A 19,775-nucleotide genomic window follows, 5' to 3' on the forward strand; every position below is an offset into this window, starting at 1 on the left:
TCAGTTCTGGGCTCCGTGGTGCAAGAGGCACGTGGACACACAGCAGCTCCCCTGCAGGGCCACAAGTTGCATAAGGAAGCGGAGCTTCAGAGCACTGGGACTGAGCCTGGAGAGAAGGCTGGGGGGGGCACCCACGTGTATGAACACCCGCTGGGGGCCACTCCTCTGTACCAGCGAAAGGCATGGGATGGTGGGCACTACCTGGTACAAACCATTGCTTTCCAGCAGCCCCCCGTGTACACACCCCCACCCATGTTCCAGAACAGGTTGTCCACAGGAGTTCTGGAGAGTAGTAGTAGAGATCCAGCAGTAGAGATGCTCAAAACCCAACTGGAGACCTGGGCAACCTGCTCTGACAGCCCCTGCCCTGAGCTTGGTGACTGCAACAGGTCCCTTCCAACCTCAACAAGACTTTTTTCCAGCTCATTAAGTTCTATAAACTACATCTGTTTGTAGCTATGTACCTCCAGCGAGGGGCACGCCTTACCTCCATCAAGCTGTCCGGTTTCTACTAGTTTGCCTGTACCGCTCAAGGAATATTTGAAACCAGCCTCTTTAAATAATAATAATAATAATAATAAAAAAAAAACAAACCAAAAACCCAAACAGCCAAACAAAGCGTTACTTAACTGAGTAAGGCTATTTGTAATTATCTTTTCCTTCTTCCATAGCGATCCCTGCTTCAAACCCTTAAATACTGTATTCAGCCATTATTAGCTGCCTTATAAAAGGCTTTAAATTCCACAACAGCAACCTACAAAAAATAGCATGATCCTTTTCCCAGAGTTTCTGCCTGTGGGAAGAACACCCTTCCACATTCAAGGAAGCAAGAATACATCCAGACAACGTTTGACATCGAGGTTCTTAAGAACTTCTTTTATTAGTGTAGTTTTCATGATTGCATAGTTTGCAAAAGAAAAGTGTAACAATTAAACGCAGTCTCCTCACTGATCATTCTAGTCTAACCCACCCACACGCCCAGCGATGTGAATTTGCAGCACGCACCAGCCATACTGAAAAGGTGCTTTTCAATGGCAAGTTTAAAGTCTTAACAACCAAAAAAATTCCGGTAAGTTAAATTCCATTGCCAAAGGAGGCAAGTTATTAAATGTTCCTTTGGAATTCCACGCCATCTCCATTATAAAATGCAGATTTTGCCAACCAAAAAGCAGCGACAGATCTGATCAAACTTATTGCAAGTTAAATTCTTGTAAATTAAATCTAAAAATCTCGGCTATGTGAAAGATCATTATCAATTTTCTTTCAGCTTGTGCTTTTGAAAAGTGTTTGTTTCGTTCCTCTCTACGAACGACTACCTGATTAGGCATAGGTCAAGCTGTCATCCTAAGGAGGGAAGCACGGGGGAAGGGCGGGTAAGAACAGGCTGGGATTACGGACTGACTCCTGGTCATCACAAACGGCAACCAGACGCCTTCTGAGCTGGTTCAGTCCCACGGTGTCAGACTCCTCAACAGCTTTGATGCAGCCTCCGAAGTCACCACTCACTCGCAGAGGACAGTTTTGCAGGTGCTTACCACAGCTGAGCAGCAGCTGGAGAAGAGATCCCACCTCAGCTCCTCCCAGCAGAGCCTCCCGGGGAACTGTGACCGGCCAAACACCCGGCCTGCAACTCCGGTGCTTTGGGAACACGAGATGAGGCACAAGCCACCGAGATCACAACCACATGCAGCGCGCACGCTCCGTGAGGGGAAGTGAAGCCAGAGGAAGAAACACCTTTGCTGGAACACGCCTCCCTACCTAGCCAAGCAGAGCGAGGCAAGCCTCCGCCGGCGCTTCCACCTCTGCCACAGCCCACGGAGTGAAACTGTTTATTGAAGCAAACTGTAAAACAAATGGGCTACTATGTCCATCTCCTTTATTTGCGGCTCTGCGTTATAATGGTTACAGGTTGACTTTCATGAACTGTACAAGCAGTAAAAGGTGGCCAACTATGCTTTACATCGTATCACACAAAGCAAATACAGAAATATCCAATTGCCTAATTTTCTATTTAAAAAAATCTCTATAGGCACAAAGCAGAAGAATGTTGGAAAAGAGAGTCAAGGGAAGAGGTATGCATAAATAAAGAAGTACTTCTTACATCAAAAATGTCCCAAGAATCACAAAGTCTGCAGAAGCTTGGTTAATCAAATACTGCAGTACTGATCTCATCAGTATAAAAGTGAAAGAGCTTTAGTTCTGTAATAAAAATTCCATTTTATTTTATTTACTTTTGGAGAGAGGGAGGGAAAAAGGGTGGAAGGAAGGTATAAGAGAAGGAAGGGCAAACTTTAAAACAGCAGCCAGTATTAGGAAGGGCAGTAGGAGAGGTGAACAGGCACATTGGAACCATGGGAACATGTAAATTGACCACTGTCAAACCAGTGTAAATTTCTTGGTTTCTCATGGAAAACATTTTATCCACACATTTTCCTCCCAAACATATATCCAACACTGTCTTCAATATATGACTTTGTTGGTAACTTTTAGAACAGGAATAGCACGTTTATTCCTGCCTCCCCATTGCTGTAAAAAGTTATCTAGATGATTTCAAACACTTTCTTCAGCTCTACTATAAGCTGCCAGTCAGACTTCTGCATTTCATCCCTGAACCAGTCCTTCAGGGCATCAATGGACTGACGGCTGATCTGCAACACACAAGACAAACCCATCAGAAACATACGCACGCGCGCTACTACAGGCAGCTTTTAGCACACCGGAAGCAGTTAATCCAAGGAACGGGCGTCCACAGGCACAGTAGGAAACCTTCTCATCACACTTCTGCTACGGCTCTGCCGCGTGACCTGGCCCGTTCGTTTCCCTTCTCTCCTCACCCCATTACCCGCTCTTCAGAGAGTGCAGCAGCACGGACCGTCTCGTGCTTTGCGCAGCGAGGCAGAAACTTGTGACCCGAGAGGATCTCCCGCTTCGCCCAGTGCCTGCAGGACCAGCACCACCTCCCAGGCCCCGTCACAGGTCCTGCCGTCTCCAGCTGAAAAAGCTCCTGTGGCTACACCCCCCCCCCCGCTTGTGGGTATGTGCCCCCGGCGTGCGTGCGGCAGGGGGTGCGCTGCCACACGGTAAGAGCTCTGGCTTTGCTTCTGACAGCAGAAAACCGAGCGAGGGATCATCTCATCTAAGCCCAGCGTTGCCGAGTCAGAGCAGCTGAAGTATTGCTGTTTATTGCACAGTTTCAAAAGCAGGCAAACACAATCATGCTGTAATGCCACAGGGGATTTCTAAGGTGCTCTGAGCACCAGCTACATACCACAGTATGCAAATAGCTAATTTAGTGTTTTACCCTCTCGGGTGCAGTGAGCTGCAAGGTATTTTTAGCTGCAGTACATCATTCCTTCGGTCCTCTTGAGGGGCACTACTACAAACCTCAAAACAAGGCTACAGAGAAACCTGGCTGAGCAGTGCCACCCCCACACGCACCATTTCAAGTGTTCGATAGTCTCTGATGGAAGGTTCCTAGTGTACGTTTTTCAGGCTTCATGCAACATTTCCCCTTCAAAGCAAGCTACCGCTGTGCTGCAAGCCCACTCCAGAAACGCAGGTTGCTTTTACCTTACTGACGAGGATATCTGTTGCTTCAAAATGTCGTCCATACATTTTGGGTGATTCACCGGGAATAGGTTCTATTTTAACACATACTTCTTGGCCTTTTTTTGCAACCTCCACTGGTTTATGGTTTATTTCAATACTTGTAACTATTCCAATTTCAACAAACTGCAATACAATGAAGAAGCTGTAATCCACATCCACAAAACCTCCGCGCACACACCCTTCTCTAAACTCCTCTTTATATAGACAGGCTTGCTGGCCTGAAGTACTGCGCTGGTGGAGCAGCCACCTCGGAGCCAGTAAAGCAAAACACCCTGCACTGTAAGGCCAGCACACCGAAAAGCCAGCAACATCAGCCCATCCATAGTCATCTGGGATACCAATTTGTTACCCCGTGAAGTGGCACGACTTGACTTCCCCCCCTTATTAGCTGCCAGGAATGATGATTTCGCTCATTACTTTATATCGCAATACTGGAATTGCGGCAGGGGAAGGAGGGCGGTTGACCAGCAGATCCCCTCTAACCACGATGCTTCCTGGCAGGGCCCTGCGGTGGTCCAGAGGCTGTGCCCCACTACAGGACTCAACTCCTTTCTAGCAAGGAACAGCAAGATGGGTGGTCGCCAGGAAAGAGACCTGAGCTAGAAGTCTGAATCTCGTCTCCTACCAGAACGCTGTACACCGGGGAAAGGCATGCAAGCGTTTCCTGGCGCATCATCCCTGGAACTACCAGGTAGATCAAACACGCACTGGGAAGAGGCGGTTACTTACGTTTTTGCTAGGTACACACATGGGAGTCCCCTGCTTCACCTGGCCAGCCTCCACAACCACACCCATCACTATTGGGTCACGAGAGTTGAATATGAACTGAGGGAGTATTTTCATCTTGCAAGGAAATACTGCTATATGCCTGAAAGATGACACAGAAGAGGCAATTTGAGATAGATACTGAACAGTGTACACGACATTAACAATTCTGCTTTCTCCTGCACTTCTTGGGCATTTATTCTAGGAGTGTCACTTGGGGATAAATCAAGCAGGAAAACACTCTTTTGCAATCTTGCTAATCCCCGTCAATACTTCATCTTCAAGAACTATAGGGAACAATAATCAAGCACGGCTGGCACAGATTTTATTTTGACTGGCTTGGGCAGTCAACTAAGACCAAGACCAAAGGAATAGTAATTCTGCTGTATAATTAGTCTCAGAAGAGCACAGGAATAGAAATATTATTGCCTCAACCCGTCACAGCGTCTACAAAAATTCAAGATTTTTTGTTTGTAAAGTGAACAAATAGGTTTAAATGCTGAAGTATATAAACTCACATTGGGATCAATGTGAAATGAAATAAATACGTTTTCATTTATTTTGTCTGTCTTTACTGAGGATCACCCAATGAAACCAATCTGAAAAATTAATTTTGGGTCCCTGTAAGTTAAATGACTGCATATTCATGTGACTGCAGTCAGAATTAAGCCCTGTACGCTGGAGTTGCGTAAATACAAAACAATAGAATCCAAATCCCTTTGGTTTTCTTAACTGCAGGACTAACCCATCTGGCACAAGCTAGGAACAGAAGCCATGTATACAAAGCAAACCTTAATAAGGCCACTCCATATTACATGATAGTTTTAGATAAATCTTGTAACTGCTTTACAGTGCTCACCCTACTAAGCCTAATCCCAGATGTAAACAATTAGACTGGAGTAATGAATTCTTGAAAACTATCAATTTATTGCCCTAGCCTCTTCCTCCTCTCCCTCTTCCCCATCAGAACTACATGGTAAATAACAAAATGGAAACAAGAAGTTAAATGCAATTTCTTTTGTAATAAAATAATTGAGATGCTGTTACTTGGGAAGCATCCAGAATATGATTGCTCTTACTTACTTGAATTCCTCTTGTTTCTGTTTTTTGTAGTCTTGTCTATATTTTGTGAAGGCATCAAATAAGTGATAAATTATTTCAGCACTAAAAATTCGAACTCCTAAACTATCAGCCATTTCCTGCGCATCACGTTCAATTCTCACATCAAATGCTAGAATGACTGCATATCTGTAAGTAAAAAGAAGTTCAACAGTTTACTGGCCAGATCACAGAACCAGAACTAAGGAGGGGGCCCTCCTGAAACACCACCGCGCGTCTACCAGCACAGTAAAGCAAAGCAGTTACTTACTGTGGGTCATGCTCCAACATAACTGATGCCTTCATAACATCTTTTTTATGGACAGGACCTATGTTAATTCCTGAATACTGTTGAAGAAGAAAGCCACGTAAATCAGTCACCGATCTTTGAGTCACAAGGAAACAGTTACCCACTAAAACGTGGAAACAACATCATCAGATGACAGCACAGAAGTACTTACTGGCACTTCTGACGTTTTAAGAAATTCAAGTAATGCTTCTAAAGAGCCTAAAGTAGAAGCCTGAACATAAACACCTTTCTCTTCTAACTTGATTGCATTCAGTGTTTGCTTCAGTTCATGTATTAGTTCATCCTTTAGGGAAAAAAAGGAGAGGAAAAAAAGCAAGATTTACTTCTCTTACTATTTATGCCTCAGGGTACTAAGTCTTTCTGTTCACAAGCTGATGAAAGTATGTGACAGCTGTACTGAGCAGTACCAACTTACTTGGTTGCATAGGTCATAGGCAGCCCCGTGATACACTGCTGCTTGTTTCTGGCATTAGAAAAGTCTGAACCGAACCAGACTTGAGGATTTTGCAAGAAGGTGATCGTGTAACACAAAGCAGATGCCCATTTGGGGAGTTAGTAACATTTCTCTGCAGATTACACGCTGTTCTTCCCTCCCCACCACTGTAAGTTTCTACTTAACAGGACTGACTGAGTGAACGCTGGGTGTGGCAGTATCTTTGGTTTCCTAACTGAGCACCCACAACAAAAGCAGAACCTCCTGACGCTGTGAGCTGGGAAGGATTCTGAACACTCTTTAGGCCTAAGGGCAAAACAGAGGATGCATGAGCGGCAAGGCCATTTTACTGCTTTCAGAAAGGTAAAAAAAACCAAAAACACACCACACCACAAAACCACACTACCTTTTTTTTTTTTTTAAGAGCCCATGCCTTTTAAACCCAAACACTCAGTCTTTTCCTCTGAGAGATGAACAGGTGTTGCCATTTACTTTAAGCTGTCACATAGCTACTACTAGTATACTATACTCTTAAGTACCCAGCAACAAGGTCTGTATCTGGAGGGCCTGAAAGATGAACTTCCCTTTAGAAGCAAAGATAACCAGAGAAGGCTAAAATAAAACTGTGTTTTAAAAGTAAACTATCAACATGCAAATTTCCTTTTTAAACTAACTTCATAACTTTGGAGAACAAGAGTATCTCAGTTTTGGTTTTAAGCCAGCTAAGTTTTCCTCTGCCATTTTTCAAGTGTAAGTCACAAAAGAAATTTACTACAGAAGTCTTAAAGCAACTTTTATGATCGTTTGGAGAACTCCACACTAGCAGATATTTGCTTAATATGTCACTGAAATATATGCGTAAGTTACCACAAATACCAAATCAGTAATTAACATATCAAACTATATGATAATCGTTTTCAAACATCATTCTATCAGCAGAGACACCCCAGCAATACATCAGGGAAAAGCTAAGAGTCACGTTACTAAAATCACACCAACGCTAATGCTTCACACGGCCACGAGCCTACACATGTTATTGTAACAGTGTTTAAAATGCAACCAAAAAAAGCAAGTTACTTTCATACTGAGCTCTCAACATTTGAATGAGCTTCATCACTGGAGAACTCCGTTACCTTCAGGTTAAATGTCGTATTTCAACATAAGCCATCTCACCTTGAGGACGGGGACTTCATCCTCTTTATAGGCTACAAGCAGAGGCAAACCAGCCAATGTTTTTTCCAAATCTTTCCCAAGAATCTTCACACCTTGAGCAGCAACAACCTCTTTGTGCTTTTCGTACTGGTTCTGAAAAGGAGAATACGCACCAAAAAAAGAGTTCATGTAGATGCTACACAGCGCCACAAAGCAGTGCTGAGCAGCTAAAGAACTCGCCACCCACAAGCACAGCGGAGAGCGTGACAGCGAAGCGCCCAGCAGCTCCTGTCTTAAATCTGATTTTCTCTGCATTTGCATGCTTCAGTCAGCATGCTGCTGTCCCTTCAGATCCCACAAACATGCCCGCCAAGGCGGGCAGGGGGAATCATCTAAAAAACAGAGACAGCAGCCAAAAAGGAATATATACTAGAAAAGAGTAAGCAGTGATTGGCAGCTCCTCACTAAAAACCAAACACCACACGCACAAGTTCAGCCCCATACGGAAGTAAGAGGAAGACGCCAACGGCTCAGCTGAAGCACCAAAGCGGAGCTGACACAGCCCACGGCTCTGCGCAGCAAGAGCGCGCTCCTTCTCCCACTGGAGGCCTCCCATCCAGCCTTCTCATGTACATAGTTCCATGCTCAATTTCCCAGCTGCTCCTCCCCACCCAGGGGAACCTCGAAGATCTTTCACCACTTTAGAGAAGAGCTCTAAGGCATCACAAAAGCGGTTATTTCTGAAGGCCTTTAAATCAACGTTGGAGGGATTTTTCCAGTTTGTTTCTTCATTTATTTAGGAGATGTCCCATCTTTTTCTTGAAACTGCAAGGCAGCTCCCTTCCTCAGTAAGCACTTTGTTCCTGCAAGCGTCTTTTCTTTACCCCTCGACCCCAAAAATCTGGGTCTTATTTCAAGGATGAGAATTCCCCATGGACAGGCTGAATGAAAATGTATCCTCATTGCCTGCTCAATAAAAACCAAAACCCAAAAACAAGGGAGAAAAAAAAAAAAGAAAAAAGAAAAAAACACGGCTCCCCTAGATCCACTTCCTCAGCTAAAGGTTCCCAAATCCAGTATTATTCATTGTGGTACTGGTACCCTATACTCCATCTCCCACCAAAGTGCAGACTCATCTGAAGATCCTGTTGATGGGAACCTCTGATCTATTATCTTGCTATTCAGTCCCACAAAAAAACAAACTTCAGTCTCATAAGATGGGCATGCCCCGGTTTATCTTCTGCTTTGAATAAAGGGAAGCAAACAGGTGCAAATTCATTCCTGACTGTACCAGAATATATTCAACAGGTTCCAACAAAGTAAAGAACATAACCTAAACACAAACGTCCGTTTCCCCTTTGCCACTTTCTAGCCGTTATCAAATGATTGGAGTAAAGCTTTGTTCCAGAGTGGGAAGCCTGACAGGCTCTCCAAGACAACCGTCCCACCCCACAGCTGACCAGACTGCCATGCACACAAGTGGGAAGAGTGGCTCTTGTCTTCCTATTTAAAGCAAGCCAAGCAGCTCTTGCTCAATTCCATCTCAACATCAACACTCCATTCTTCAAGCACATCTGAGGCAGCAAAGCTCTCAAAGGAGGATCACCACAACAGAGAGAGAACACCAACGTCAACCCAGGCCCCAGCAATTATCAGTAATAATTTGCAAGAGTGACTAAGTTTGCAGGAAGGAACTAGATTAAACACCAAGGAGTACAGTGGCCTGCAGGGACGCAGGTCTCCAATGAAATGAAGCACACCACAACTACTGCCTTCGATTAAGATCCCGACACTAGTTCTCCACATCTAAACCAAACCTTTAAGGCTTGTCCTATTTCATTCACCTAGGTTATCAGTATGGCTTTCTTTGCCTTAAGCAGAATCTGTGGAGACACTTAATCCTTCCCTTTTAAGCAGGAAAAAAAATCTGAGCAGCTCTTTACAATAATATATACAATTCAAAGATAATGAATTCATAGCCTTTTGTTTCTGTGGCTCTCCTCCTTTCATGCAAGCAATTCAGGTAGGATCACAAATTCAGTCTCTCCCAGTCTGTTAAGACTAGGGCAGCAAAACCTCCAATAACTCTTAAAAATGACAGAAGGCTGCCTATTCTGCAGAGGTCCTGGTCATCACCACTCACCAACTACTTCTAGAAAGTCACTTGTTCACTTCTCCCAAATCTAAGTATACATGATTTTTGTCGTTAAAAAAACAACTAATCATATATACTTTAACTCAGAAGTCACTGTACTAGCACATCCCAATTTCCATTTGAGACTGGTATCTCCCTCTTACACATAGCCACGTGCTCGAATCCTTTATTAAAGCATAAACATCTTAATCCTCGCAGCAAGGCAACTCCTTTGCCATCGTTATAACAGGCACACCAACAGGTACATGCAAGTAAGTACGTTCACAAAAACACTGGATGTGCACCGTCTTCTCCTTTAAATCATCCTTAGATACTGTAATACAACTGCACTCCACTACATCCTCATTTTTCATAAAACTTGCTTCTTTTTTTTTCCTGATTCTAAATCTTCTCTAAATGCCAATTACACTAACCAGTTTCCATACCTTAACTCGTAGCTCCTTCATAGGAGGAGGTAGCAGAAGACCTCTAATCTGAGTCACTATAGGACCTTCTACCCCAGGAACAATAATGGTGTCTCCTTCTTTCAGGCGTCCATTAATCAAAATAACATCTATAGTAGTGCCCATGCCCGGCAGCGCTTTAACCTGAATGAAAGGGGAAAAAAGTTAACCCATATTTAAGCACTCCAATCACACCTTGTTGTTTGTTTTTGTGTTTGGGGTTTTTTTAACCAGGAAGAAGGGGGCAGGGAAGGGAGAAATTTCTAGATTAATTTCAAAACACAGCTACTGAATTACCTCCATGACTTGAGCTCTCAGCTCCTGACACTCAGCCAGTCTCTTGGTCAGCATAGTTTGTGTTAGCTCAACGAGCAGAGCTATCAGACTTCCCATGCCATCCCCTGTGTGAGCAGAGGTAGGTACAAGAGAAACAAAAGTGCGGGGATCCTTATTCTCATAAAACAAGGCAGCGTTCAAGCCCTGGAATCAGGATTAACAGTTACATAGGGAAAAACATATATATGCATCACAATTAACAGTAACATTCAACCCCAGTCAATTACTATTGCATTAAATGCCAGCTTCAAACACACACACACACCCCCCCACACACACACCCATTCTCGACAGTATGCTATGGAACATGAAGCCTCAACCCACACATGGAAGCAGTATGGGTTAACTCTAGAAAGCTAATTACCACATCTAGCTTCTAGACAGCACTGCACATTGCCAACAGAAGTTCCCAGAACTGATGTGATTCATGCCCTGCCAGTGTCCAAGGAAACAAGAGACAGATGGAATTCTCTCAGGCAATTCCCAAAGACAGAAAGAATAGGGACAAAAACTTAATCTGCTATTCATGACTATTAACCATGCACAACAATTAGCTGCTACTTTTCTCCTAACTAGCACTCTGAGGTTGGAGCAATTAAAAGAAATTTAACAACAACAAAGTTTGGTTTACAAGAGGCAAACTCCAATGTGTCAGAGGAGATGGTGACAGTTTTCTTGATATTCCAAGTTGTTTTGTGCAAGGAAAAGCAAAAACACACCCCCACACCACCCACACCCTTTACTATCACTTTTGTTAACCAAAGAACATATTCCAGCCTACCTGTTTTGCAAATTCCACTATGATAGCTTTTGCACGTTCTTCGAATTCATCTTTCGTATTCTTTTTCTGCTTCTTTAAAGTGACAGCTACATCTGTATCTGGGCTTTTTTTCCAGTCATATAACCTATCAATCTTGGAAATACAGTAATATGTCATTTTACACAGCTTACTAAAAGGCACCTTTATGCTTATGCAACATCACCTGTGAGAAATACATTACCAGCCAACACAGCTAGCCAGCTATTTGCGCCAGTGATCAATTAAATCTTTTTATTTGCTTTAGCTGCTATATTTAGCTCTGTTTATGTATTTACCCAACATCAGACAGTATTTCATGATAGCAATACAAATTTAGGTTTTAAAAATTCAAGCTATAACAATCTAGGATCATAGAGGAAAAGTTTATATATATTGATTACATCAAGTTTAAGAGACCCGTGTACAGCTTCACATATACAAAAAAATCCCGTGATGTGGTTGGAGTTTTGGCTGAAAAGAGACTGTACTAGTTTTACAAAGAACATTTAAAACTTCCTGGTGAATGTGGACCCTTTTCCATGTTGCTAGAGAGAAGGGATCACAGGGGGGTTGTTCAAAAGACACGAATGCATATTTCAGAAATGCTTCCCTAAGTAGATTTTCAAAGCAGGATGGACTTAGTCCAAGGAACTACTACACTTGCTGTACAACTCAAAACATTTTGTAAATGGATTATAACTTTAGAAAATGGATTATAACCTGGTCAAATAAGTGAGCCTGAGCTTAAATAACCAAAAGTTCTTGCATTTCAGGTTATAGTTCTTTTAACACTCTCCATCCAATAGTTTTTGTAAAAAAGCAGCTGTTTTCAGCAATGAGATAATGGCCTCCCCAGTTTCAGCCATCTTCAGTCGTAATGGTCATTTCGTTTTTCTAAAGTATACTGCAATTTGTACACTGCACGTGAATACTCTTCTGTAAGTTCTCTATCAGCATGTCAGATAACTTTGGATGCTATCAGACAAAAGTAACTTCCTTATTATAATTCATGTAAGTCATCACAAACAGCCAGTGTAATTTCTTATGCACAGGATTTCTAAAAACAAGCTGAAAATAATTGGCTTTCCCATCTAATATTGCAGAGCCTGAAATACTTCCCAATACAGATCAACATTACCGCTCCACAAGCTTAAAAGCTAGCCTGTTTTCAAGTCAAACTAACAAGTATCAGTAGCTAAAAAAAGATTTTTCAACATGAAGTTTGTCTTTCATCAGAAAATGTACACAAATCCATGTAAGCAGCTGCAAGGAAAAAAACCACAACTGAATTACAACTTCCACAAATACGAACCATATACGGAAGTTATCTTACCTTGTTGAGAGCTACTATAAAGGGACATTTCTTTGATTTCAACAGATTTATTGATTCAATTGTCTGTGGCTCCAAACCATGCATGATGTCAACGACAAGTATAGCAATATCACAAAGTGAGCTTCCTCTATTTCTTAGATTGCTGTGGCATTAAGAGGAAGGGAAAAAAAAACCCAAAAAAATCAGTCATACAGCAACAGAACTTTAATAATAAACACCAAAAATATCAAATTTACATTGACCAAAAAAAAGCTAAAGCTGATCAAGTAGTTAGTTACTTCTAAGGGAAAAATGTCACCAAAAATATTAAAATCACACTGTGCAAATTCTATTTAACAGATTAGAGTATGCGTAAGCAAAAATAAGAAACTTACTCTCCCAAAATTTTTCACGTTATTATGTATTTTTACAAGTTAAGAAACATTCTGATTTTTTCTGGAGAACTGAGACTCTTACAGTGAAATACCAGAGTGCAAAACCTGAACAAGACAGTTTTTAATACAATACTACATAAAACTCTAACATTATTAGACATCTTTGGTGCCAGAGATCTTCTTTGGCTAGAAGATGAAGAGCTGAAAGTAGTACGATGCCAATGAACTGATCAGAACATTACCAAATGCCCTAAGACATGGCATTTCAGTGCTTGCAGAGGTTTATGTTTAAGAATGTCACATAAAAGTCTTAATCCTTGTGTTTGGAGATTTCACCCGAGCACTACCTCAGTGAGTACAGTTATATCTATCGTGTTTTAAACTTAGAAGTTAATTTAGTGGCTTGCCTGCATGCCACTGGTGTTCCTAGACAGCGTATGATCTCTGCTAACACTCAGCTGACTCGTGTAGTTGGTAACTTCCAGTCTTATGAACTCAGTTTACCTTAACTGGGACACTATGAACTGGAGGCTATTGATTTTTCACAGCAGAGTGCTTCAGCCACCTGAAATCCTCACATTTTCTTCTCCAGCTAGCTGCCTGCTTCTGTCTTTCCTCTTACACTAACTATTAAGAAAAGAGTTACTGATGTGCTTTTTCAGATATCCATGGCTCAACTGGCACGAAGACAGAAAATTAATCAGATACAAAAGGCCAGTAATTAACCAGATACAAAAAGTACCTGCAAACTAAGCAAATCCACTTATTTCTCCACTTCAGGTTAGTTTTTCATTTGGGGGTTGGTTTTTGAGGGTTGGTTTGTTTGTTTGTTTTTGAAGTGAGAAGCAATGAAATGGATTAGGCAAGGACCTAGCCTTTGTTAAAAATATATCCAGATGCTTCAGCCATCACTTCTGAGAAGTACTATATTGTGAAAAAACATTACCTGAAAGACTCATGTCCCGGAGTGTCAATTATCAGCATGCCTGGAATTTTTATGTTCTCTCTGTCAAACTAACATTTCAAAATATTAGCCATCTTGTAAAGATTACACAAGAAGAAAAAAATTTAAGAGCTGGCAGCATTATTGACAGCCTTCACTTCAAAAATCCCGAGACATATTTTAAGAAAGGCCAACACCCTCCATAAAACGAATCAGTCAAAGTTCATTCCAATATTAAAAATAAAGAACATGATGCAGCACATCCCCCTAGGTATCAAGTGGCCATAAGCTCAGCTAAAATTTGTAAGATAAGGCAGCCTACAGGCGAAAAAGTAGTTCAGACTACTGAGATTTATCATCCTTGTCTTAACCTCCTCTCCACTGACTTTACATTTTTAATAAATTAAATAAAATATTCAAAAAACATCACTATCAAGGTTTTCCAGTCAGCTGCTGCAGCAAAGTAGGATATAGTATCCAAAACAAGCAATACAGTTACTATTTCTATAACACAATAAAATTAATCACCCAGGAATTGGCCCAATTTTAGTGCACAGTAAAAAGTTAAGTTTTTAACAAAATAAACTCTGTAAGTTTTAGCTTACAATCAAAATATTGATAAATAAGCAGCCTATGTACATATGTGTACTGTCCAGAGCGCAGTAAGTGGTATCCGTGTTTTTGTGAAGTGGCAATGCATTAACTGAAACCAAATGTATCAACTAAAATGAAAAATGAGACAGCCTCCTTTTTGTGGGGGGAGGGGTGAGGGGAGCAGAGAGGACAGAAATTAAAAAACAAATCAACTCTAACATTACAGATAGGGGAAAGTACATCTGCCCACGTCAGGAAATTTCACAAGGCCTTAACTAGTTTATGTTTTTGTAAAAACCAGTCTTTAAAATGCTGTAACTTACATTTTTCACCATCTTAGTTTGCTCATTAATAGCTTCAAGGGGAACATTAGTTGCACCAATCTGCTGAGTGATACCACCAGCTTCACTGTCCTGTACGTGAGTATGGCGGAGCTGAAGACATTAAAAAAAAAAAAAAAGACCAGAAATACTTACACATAAGAAACAAAAGTAATCTCTTTGAGTACACTTTGATTCCATTCTCAACCAAAACAAACAACACATGCACAAACAAGATGCACAGGCAGTGCCTTCACATTCCACATCTTACCTTATCCAAAATTTTGGTCTTGCCTGTGTCTACATGCCCCAGGACACAGATAACTGGTGCTCTGAGCTTTTCAGTGTTCACGTTTTTGCTGTTTTCAGCTCGCCGCTTCTATGTAAAAGACACATAAAAATTGTTACGTATAAACCTAAAACCACAGCTCACCTCTTGACTTTATTGCATGCATACATACATAAAACACAGTTAACTGTGGAACTTAAATTTTCAAGGCAATTCAAGGTTTGTCATCCCCCTTTTGATAAAAATCAAAAATTTACAACTAACAGTTGAGGTTTTGGTTGGTTTTGTTTTCAGTTACGGCCAAGTTATTTTAACATTATTTATTATTTAGCTTAAGTAGGCTGTTATAACATCCACTAACATGTAGCTTTGTCAACAGTACATTCTGAAGAAGCATCTTGAGTAAGAAAACTGAGGACATTAGCAGCCACGTAAGTGTTGAACAGTTTAGAAATACATCTTTTAAAATCCTGAAAATCTGTAAGAAGAACAAAAGCCTCTCTCTTCAGGAGGTGGAGAGGTGGAGGGGAACAACACTGAAGCACACATTCTTTGTGAACAAGTTGTTCACAAATAAAATACTTCATCTTCAGGCAAAACCAGGTATTTTTTCTTAACGCAATTTCTGGATCTGCCTAAATATCAGTCATGACACAGCCATCATTTTGACAAACATGATTAAAAGGCTTTTCAATGAACTGAAGATTAAGTTGTTTCTTATACACCACAGGAGTCCAGCTGTCCAAATAAAGCTGTTATCTTAATACCTCAATTCTCCGTTTAGCTTTGTCATAAGCACGCTCTTCCTTAGTGCGGTCATCATCAGAGTCATACTCTGAATCAGAGCTAATTTCTTTGCTGGGCTTTTTCTCCATAGATTGTTTTCCAATAGCTTGGGAGTCTGCCTCTCTCTCATCTGAAGTCTTTTCATCCTCATCCTCACTCCCTTCACTATCTTCAGATTCTTCACTCTCTTCTTCCTCTTCCTCCTCCTCATCTTCCTCCTCCTCCTCCTCATCCACTTCATTTTGTTCTTTGACTTCAATGTGGACAGGTTTGCTCTCTGTCAAAAAAAACAAAAATCTAAGTAAAAATTCTCTATTCACACTTGTGGGGGAGAAGACAACAAAAAAGAGAGACTACTATAGACGAGTGAGGACTGAGAGAAGGTTCCATTCAAGAACTGCTAGTCAGATAATTTTTCAACTTTCAATTAAAAAAAAAAATGTTGCGAGCTGCTGTCTTGTGTTTAGAATCTGTGCAAGCAGAGTGAGTTGGAGGCCAGGGGTGTGTGTGATATTATCAGCAGAGTGAGTTTGGGGTGAGGGGAGGAATGCTGTTAGCAGCACACTATGCCTGACATCATTTGCAAATATTCAGATGAAGTGACATTCCTTAAAGCTGTGTGCACTTCATAAAGGAATGAATGCACTAACACCTTTAAATAGAAAGCCAAAATACTCCAAACTCAACAAAATATGGATTCTGCATATTACTGATCAGGAATGCACATTTAAGTAGAAGTAACAATCGGAACAAATGGTCTCTTCCACATCTTAAAAAAATAAATCTCATCTTAAGCTTTTCCTAGACTGTTCAGAGAAGATTAATATTTTTCAGAGGAATTCTTCAGTAAACAAACAAAAAGAAGTATCAAAGAGTAATTTTCTTTCTTTGAATGCTTCCCGTTTATCATACTTGTGAAATTGTAAGAGACAAGTTAATGAACACTTTAAAGCCATGCATTCTCTTCCTTACAGATCTGCTAGGAGGCTCACTGTTCTTAAGAGTTTAGTTATGTTTCCTTGCTATGCCGAAAGTCCATCAGCTGAGTAATACACTAACTCTAATTCCCAGGAAGACTCTCTGGATCACACTGGCAGATCCTTCAAATCCAAGCAGCAACAAGTGGGATGTGACATTCTCCCCAGAGAGCAGCAATGGACTTGCAAGGTGAGCAGCCCTTAGTACTCAAAGTAGAATAGTCCAGCACCACAGGAACATGTACTTATGCTGACATAAGCCCCATATTGCTGTACATATGAAGTATTACACTTGAAAGTACAGATGCCAGAAGTACAGGGCTAAGCAAATAAAACAAAATACTTGACGAACAGTCTTTAATCTTAAGGCACAACGAAGATACATCATGAAAGCACTAAGAACAGTAATCAACACCTGTTTAGGAAGACTCATAGCAATATGGTTTTCTCCACCACTGAAAGAAGTTCCCCCTGCACGCTTCTTGCATAGCTCTACCTTCCCCCTAAGCACTGCTATTGGCGGCAGACAGAATATGGGCTTTGGCATATAAGCACAGGAGTATGAATGTTCTGACAATTCTTTCCTTTACTCTGCACCTGCCTCTCATAGAAGCAGATGAAAGAAGGTATCTGGAACTTACTATACTGCATGCACTCTAACCTTCACACCATTTTAGCCCCCACTTTGAGAACTTGTCTCAAAGCTACTCTCCTAGATATTTGCCAGATTTGTGTAGTAAAACCGTTATGGCTTTGGAGTGGTTACTAGAGAAATACAGTACCAGATAAAAGGCTCCCCTAAACTCCCAGAGGTGGTTTAAGCACATATTGAGAGGATGTTTACTCCCATAAAAACAAACAAAAAATTTCAACTGATTTATTTTAAGTGGTAACTGCACACATGAGTATTTCCAAAGGGCCATCTTGACCAGTATTTCTGCAGTTTCTGAAAGTTCTGCCTTTGAGAAGAGGATTTTGTACCTATTTATCATCACACTTGACTCGTAATTTATCTAATAGGCAGGGGGAGAATCTGAATACAATATAGTTTTCTACAGAAACAAAACACTCAGCCCAAAGAAACCTGAATCAAAAAAGACCCACATTCGTTTGATATTTACATGCCCACCTTTCTCTCCATCTTCATCACTAACCATAGCTTCCCAGTCATCCAAACCTGCATCTTCCATTTCTTCTTCTTCCTCCTTTTCTTCTGAAACTAAGAAATCCACATTAAACAAAAAGGAAAAAAAAAAAAAGCCCAGCAACATAAAACATTTTTGGATGCCACTTCCTTTGACATACTGACAATTGAAACTTACAAGTTTGCAGCTACCGTAATTCTACCAAGTTATCTCCATGTTCCCTAAACAGAAAATGCTGCATACTTCAGAAACAACCTTTTGTTCTCTCCATAAAATCTTCTAGTGCTAGCATCTTTGCCTACCCAAAAGTATTTTTGGAAGACATAGCTGAACTACTGATCTAGTTCCTGTCCGCATATCATGCAAGTGCCTGCGTAATGCATGCCACAAATCTCTACCACAACCAGGTTCCTTGAAAGGAGCTGCCCAATTTACAATTAGCCATGTGTAAAAAATGACAGAGAAACAAGAAAACAAGCCGAGTTACAGTATTAATTTTAATTAGTAGGAAAATAACAAATTGTCTATAAAAAGTGCTAGTTTAGGACTCCAGGTGCCTTAACATAATTATACCATGGATTCCAGAAGCACTATATTCATTCCAGCAGGAATTCAGTCAGATATTAAGAGCTGCAGTCTCTTCATAAACAGACAAATGGAAACCCCTCCAAAAGAGGCATTAAACAATAGGTATGTTGCAGCACATGGAGTGTAATGAAATTTCAGCTCTTTGAAATTAACAGCAGGCTCCAGACTGCTAGAATATTAACTGGGCACTAACATTCTGCCAGTAAGCCCTTTTACAGCAATGGAATTACTCCTTCACAAGGTAAGTCGAGCTAGAATCAGAGTACATTCAGCTTTGTTTACAAAAAGCTGGAAATTTTGTCAGTATTTGTCTGACTTAAGAATAAGACTGAAACAGTCTCCTTGCTGAACAAGTCCAGTAAAAGGTGATTTTGCAAAAACAAGTACTGTGTGTAGGCAAAAAGAGGAAAACAATCACTTGCTAGGCTGATGCTCAGTTTCACAAGCTAACCCATATCCACTGCACTTAGCCATTGTGAAAGCAAAACATCTGACATCAAGAATATAACGACTGTGAATATTGCAGTATCAATACTAGACACTGCATATTTCCTCCCTACCCTCACCTAACTGCTGACAAAACAGCCTTTCAGAAAGCTGGTGAAAGTCAAGAGAGCTAACCATAAGGCACTGAATGTGCTAATTTGAGATAGTTGCCTAAGCTACTTGAACATTGGAGCTCACCCAGAATAAGGGACATTTACATTCTCATTTTGAAGCTTCAAACCTTTTTATTCCACAAAATTCCATCAGTTCCTCCCTCCAGAAAAGAAAAACCAGCATCTACCTCAAGAAAGGATGGCCACCCGGCCCCCACCCAACAAGGTATGATACCTGCTATGCAGTACCACCAATCATATGCATTTTATTAGCATTACTACTAACCTGGCTCTACTGGAAGAGGAGTCTCTTCTTTTACTGGTGTTTCCAGTTCTACAGCATCTTCAGCTAGGGAAGTTACCTCCGCACTTTCTGAAATTGCAAGAAAGCAAATTGGTTGCTACATTCCTCCAAAGTGCAAATCAGCTTAGTTAAGACATACAGCTTCACATTTCAGTTCTGTTTTTAAGTTGTGCTATACAAGTAAATGAAATCTGAATTTATGCAACACCAAACAAACTGAACTCCCACTTACTGAGCAACAAAGTTAGAGCACATGGCTTATCTGAAAAACACTTGGCTAAGCAGTTAAATAGATTTATTTGATAGGTCAGTTATCGGCTAAGAGGATTACCATTGCTTTTGAACGTAAAAACCTCCACATTCTTCAAAAGACAAGAGAAAATGACGTAATACTAATCAACTACACATTCTTGCTCAACTGTT

The 19,775-nt window shown here is 41.0% G+C and overlaps 1 protein-coding gene across 5 annotated transcripts in view; it reads right to left on the minus strand.

The window, feature by feature from the left end:
* Nucleotides 1-855: 855 nt before the first annotated feature.
* The window catches only part of EIF5B (eukaryotic translation initiation factor 5B), a 40,247-nt gene continuing 21,327 nt past the window's right edge, over nt 856-19,775 (minus strand). For 4 of the 5 annotated variants that reach the window (XM_037376026.1, XM_037376025.1, XM_037376023.1 and 1 more), the window contains exons 8-24: nt 19,335-19,421; nt 17,846-17,935; nt 15,721-16,016; nt 14,936-15,043; nt 14,668-14,778; nt 13,754-13,821; nt 12,434-12,575; nt 11,083-11,214; nt 10,263-10,445; nt 9,948-10,109; nt 7,389-7,520; nt 5,934-6,065; nt 5,744-5,820; nt 5,458-5,622; nt 4,339-4,477; nt 3,571-3,732; nt 856-2,648 (exon numbers count right to left, since the gene is read on the minus strand). In XM_037376026.1, coding sequence (XP_037231923.1) covers nt 2,541-2,648; nt 3,571-3,732; nt 4,339-4,477; nt 5,458-5,622; nt 5,744-5,820; nt 5,934-6,065; nt 7,389-7,520; nt 9,948-10,109; nt 10,263-10,445; nt 11,083-11,214; nt 12,434-12,575; nt 13,754-13,821; nt 14,668-14,778; nt 14,936-15,043; nt 15,721-16,016; nt 17,846-17,935; nt 19,335-19,421 — 2,294 coding nt within the window. In that variant the 3' untranslated portion in view covers nt 856-2,540. Of the gene's footprint in view, nt 2,649-3,570; nt 3,733-4,338; nt 4,478-5,457; nt 5,623-5,743; nt 5,821-5,933; nt 6,066-6,197; nt 6,522-7,388; nt 7,521-9,947; nt 10,110-10,262; nt 10,446-11,082; nt 11,215-12,433; nt 12,576-13,753; nt 13,822-14,667; nt 14,779-14,935; nt 15,044-15,720; nt 16,017-17,845; nt 17,936-19,334; nt 19,422-19,775 lie in introns of those variants that run through there. The other variant, XR_005102402.1, reaches the window with a different exon arrangement.

The sequence above is a fragment of the Falco rusticolus genome, chromosome 2 (assembly GCF_015220075.1).
Source record: "Falco rusticolus isolate bFalRus1 chromosome 2, bFalRus1.pri, whole genome shotgun sequence".
Lineage (NCBI taxonomy): Eukaryota > Metazoa > Chordata > Aves > Falconiformes > Falconidae > Falco > Falco rusticolus.